Consider the following 5,000-nt stretch of genomic DNA (forward strand, 5'->3'; position numbering starts at 1 on the left):
CGATTTCCAATACTTTTACTTCTACTCCACTACATCTCAGAGGCAAAAAATTTACTTTTACTCCACTGCATTTATTTGAAAACTTTAGATTTAGATTTTGCGGTGATTTTTAGAGAGAGAGAGAGAGAGAGAGAGAGAGAGAGAGAGAGAGAGAGAGAGAGAGAGAGGAGAGAGAGAGAGAGAGAGAGAGCGAGAGAGAGACAGAGAGAGAGAGAGACAGAGACAGAGACAGAGACAGAGACAGAGAGAGAGAGAGAGAGAGAGAGAGAGAGAGAGAGAGAGACAGAGAGAGAGAGAGAGAGAGAGAGAGAGAGATAGAGAGATAGCAGAGGGTAAGAACTTCCCTCTGCTATTCTCTAAGGAGAAAATAAAGCATTCTTAGAAGGTATACCGGAATGCTTTTTTTCTCCTTTTTTGGGGGGGAGGGGGCTGTCCCGCTTTTCAACGGGCCGGCCTACACATCACTATGCATTACCCACTTTAGTCCAATATACATTTCGGCCGTGTGAAAATAGCAGATCTACAAGCGCATCTACAATGCATCGCATTGTGACGCAGTGTATGTACGCATCTGCTGTTCTCACAAGATGTTTAAACATTGGAAAACATGGAATGGGACATTCTGCACAATGAGTACTTTTACTTTTGGTACTTTAAGTACATTTTGAAGCCAATACCTTTGTACTTTTACTCAAGTACATATTGTACTTACCTATTTCTATAATGGAGTATTGATACTTTTACTTGTGAAAAAATGTGAGTACTTTTTCCACCACTGACGATGAGTAAGCAAATTAAGAGTTACTGTAGAGCAATGGAGAGAGGCGGAGATGCGAGAGACAGACGAGAACGCACACGTACGCATTTAGGCTTTGGGAGAGGGTGGGGCTGCTGGGTGATTGACTTGACCTTTTCATTTTCTTTAGACTGCACAGATTGTGCCCCTGGACCAGATTGTGCCTACGCGCATGTGCTGTGCAAACACACACACACACGCACACACGCGCGCGCGCGCGCACGCACGCACACGCACACGTACCATTGGCTGGACAGTGATGGGAGTGTGTGAGGAGGATAGGGGCAGCCGGTCCTCCACAGCCCGCCTCCTCCGCTCCCTGAAGCTTCTAGAGAGCAGAGCCACGCGGTGGAACTCGGCGGGGGCCGACGCGCTCTCCGACAGGAGGCACTCTCTCTCCTCATCCTCCTCCTTCTGCAGCTCTCTGGAAGGAAGGGGAGGGAAGATGAGGAGGGGTTTGAGGAGGGTGGGGAGAGGAGGGGAGATGAGGAGGGGTTTGAGGAGGGTGGGGAGAGGATGGGGAGATGAGGAGGGGTTTGAGGAGGGTGGGGAGAGGAGGGGAGATGAGGAGGGGTTTGAGGAGGGTGGGGAGAGGAGGGGAGATGAGGAGGAGTTTGAGGAGGGTGGGGAGAGGAGGGGAGATGAGTAGGGGTTTGAGGAGGGTGGGGAGAGGAGGGGAGATGAGGAGGGGTTTGAGGAGGGTGTGGAGAGGAGGGGAGATGAGGAGGGAGGGGAGGAGAAGGGAGATGAGGAGGGGTTTGAGGAGGGTGGGGAGGAGGAAGGGAGATGAGGAGGGGTTTGAGGAGGGAGGGGTTTGCGTGCGTGCGTGCGTGTGTGCGTGCGTGCGTGCGTGCGTGCGTGCGTGCGGTACCTCAGCGCATACAGGTCCTGGTGCTCCCGGCTGGGCCAGCTCTTCCAGCAGTAGTGCAGAGGAATGTCGCTGCCGTTGGTGAGGGACACGGAGCGCTGGCTGGCCAGCGACACGTACGTGTCCTCCAGCGACACGGCGGCAGGCTCCAGACGCACGCCGTCCAGCTCCTCACACGCCCCGCACAGACGCACGTGCACCTCCTCACCTGGAGACGCATACACACACACACAGTTTTAGTCATGGTAGTCTTTTGAATAAACGTTTGTTTAGTTTTAGTCACAGTTTGGTCACCCAAAATATTTTAGTGTTAGTCTAGTTTTAGTCGACTAAATCTACAGTTGATTTTGTCAACTAAAATGTATTTTGGCAGGTCTTATTAGTTGCATCCTAATGGCTGAAAATAGCCGATCTACAAGCTCACAGCACGTCACAACACAACACGCTGTGAGATCAGCTATTTTCAGCTCGCATTCCATGCAACCAAGCATAAAATGACTTGTCTTTTAGTTCTACTGGATCTCTTCTCCACTTTTGTGTTGACGAAATTGTCAATATATTTCGGCAGTGTGTAAGGACCTTTACAATTGCCCCATATCTCCCTATACAGAGTAAAGGTTCGATAGACACAGTGACCAAATAACAATTAAAGGTGAACTAGGTTAGCCTGGCTCCAGCCCTGAATTGCTACCATTAAAGAAATATTCCCTGGCGATTCAGGTCTGGTGACTCTCCCTACGGCGGCGTCAGTCTCGATCAAAAATCTGATCGCAGCAACTGATTGGCCATCAGCCCCGTCACTCGACAGCGTCAAACAACAAACATGGCTGCCTCCACTGCCGTGACTCGCGACCGTATCAATCTGGCTTTTAAATCGCCCTATGATAAATAGTTTCTTTACAGAAACGACAGGTTTTATAAACATCATCATCCGACATATTTGACCGCTTTTGTTTACATGCTAGTAGCGCTCGTTGACTGTGTTTGTTTGGTTAGCAACCGGGTTAGCCATAGCCACATGATTGACAACAACGTCATATGCTTTCCTACTATTCCGATTGGTTGCTATGAGCCAATCGTCGAAGACTGCCGCTTTGACAACGCCCATTCCAGAAACTGCTGCCGTGGGGAGGAGGGCTTTCAGTCTGAATAATGAAGTGAAACGAAATGAAATTCAGACTGAGTGTCAGGCTAGAACTAGGTAGCAGGGGGAGCTCTTAATTGATCCCTTTGAACTTCAAAGTGGCTGTGCACCGAGTTGATCGAACGGGCCATAAAAGTGTCAAACTCGTTCTATGCTCATTAGTGTTCTCTCTCTAAATCAATGAATGCATCAAAGACAGAAATCACTTTGATACCTGTCAAGAGAGGGAAGGGGAGAGTATGTGTGTGTGTGTGTGTGTGTGTGTGTGTCTACTGTACACACAGATCTGCCATTCTACCTATAGCCTATACCTTTAAGTCACTGTGGCAGCAACAACTACCTAGAAGAAATACTTCTAATACTAAGACAGGGCAACAACCATCAACACTACAAGAGTTCCGCGCGAGCGCACGCACACACGCATGCACACGCGCACACACACACACACACACTAAGGGCCTTTCTCGGCCCCACCTCTCTCCCTGTGTTTTAGGATCCAAGATGGCCGCAGCACCAGGAGGGAGGTGAGCGGGCGGGGTCGACATATGACCTTACTGGGCTGCATTCAAGACACTTGCCTTGTGTCTGACACCTGAGTTGTGTCTGAACACAGCTTTGATGGATGTGTTCTGCTCCGCCCCCCATCAAACAAAATGTTTGGTCAAACCATTAAACACAGACACAAGACAAACGCAAGACAGGTGTCTTAAATTTGTGAACGCAGCCCAGTAACACACAAACACACACAGACACACACACACACACACACACACACACACACACACACACACACACACACACACACACACACACACACACACACACACACACACACACACACACACACACACACACACACACACACACACACACACACACACACACACACACACACACACACCGACTTGTGCGTGTCCCGCATGCACGCGTAAATCTACCAGCACGGCGGGACAGTAGGTAAATCTTTTGAGGCTTTGTTTACATTCAAATCAGGAGGAGTGCAGCATCCAACCTGTATAGCATCACATACGCATCCAAATCATCAGTGTTCATTTAACTCTCAAATCAAATCAATATCAAGTCACGTTTATTTAAAAAGCACAACAAAAAAACTTTCGTTGGAACCAAAGAGCTACACAGAACATTTCATCAACACAACAAATACAAACAGTAGTAAAAAAAATCACACCTGTGTGAACTGAGTGGTGCAACTCCCCTCTCCTCCTGCCTCTCTCTCTTTCTCTCTCTCTCTCTCTCTCTCTCTCTCTCTCTCTCTCATTAGCAGGCAACAGTGCAGCACTATCTCTCTCTCTCTGTTTCTGGCACAACAGCGCCACTTTTGCCCCTACTGGTACTCTAAACATAGTCACATAGGTACATAGGTTAAGACGGACATTGCTGTTCCAAATACAAAAACACATAGAAGCATACTAAGGAGATCATTACCAACCTATCACACAGGAACGATGGGATAAAACAAGCAAAACGTCATATCAGGAGGATTCGAATGCTTGCGAGTAAAACTGAGTTTTGAGCCTGGATTTAATTAAAAGATTCAATAGAGGGGGCAGATCGAATGGAGAAGGGAATTATTCTGTTCCACAGTCTGGCCGGCTGCGACAGAGAAGTCAAAGTCATACGATTTGTCACACATTGGGTTCCATTTTTACAGTCTTTGGTATGACCCGGCCGGGGATCGAACCCCGACCTCCCAGTTTCAGGGCGGACACTCTAACCACAAGGCCACTGTCTGGCAAGGCGCGGTCCCCTCGAGTCCGTTTGGTCGTCGGGACATCTAACAACCTTAACAGCCCAGATGAGTCAATTGACCTGAGGTGCCTATAGTGGGGGGAGGGGGGGGGGGGGGGGGTAAGCTTTATACACTCTTATACACTCTGACCCTCGTATGCTCTTACCCTTTACGAGTCCATTTGGTTACACTTTGAAAACACTCCCGGAGTTACAGATGGATAAATCAATAGTGAGGATTTACTGTGTAGGGCAGTGGCTCAATAGGTAGAGCAGCTGTTTGGGAACCAGTTACATCCTCCTGGCTTAGGCCTGACTCACACCTTCGCAACAGATCGATGTATGCTTGTTGTATGAGATGTATTGCTGATGCAAGCTCGCAATGCATTTCCAATGGGAGTCACATGGTTTGACACAACATTTGTGTTGTATGAGGGGGAGGG

The 5,000-nt window shown here is 48.6% G+C and overlaps 1 protein-coding gene across 1 annotated transcript in view; it reads right to left on the minus strand.

Annotated features, from left to right (window-relative positions):
• hydin (HYDIN axonemal central pair apparatus protein) overlaps positions 1–5,000 on the minus strand; it is a 231,991-nt gene that overhangs the window by 188,140 nt on the left and 38,851 nt on the right. The window contains exons 8-9 of the mRNA XM_079502371.1: positions 1,668–1,872; positions 1,040–1,220 (exon numbers count right to left, since the gene is read on the minus strand). Coding sequence (XP_079358497.1) covers positions 1,040–1,220; positions 1,668–1,872 — 386 coding nt within the window. The remainder of the gene's footprint in view (positions 1–1,039; positions 1,221–1,667; positions 1,873–5,000) is intronic.

The sequence above is a fragment of the Electrona antarctica genome (genome assembly GCF_951216825.1).
Source record: "Electrona antarctica genome assembly, chromosome: 5".
NCBI classification, from domain to species: domain Eukaryota; kingdom Metazoa; phylum Chordata; class Actinopteri; order Myctophiformes; family Myctophidae; genus Electrona; species Electrona antarctica.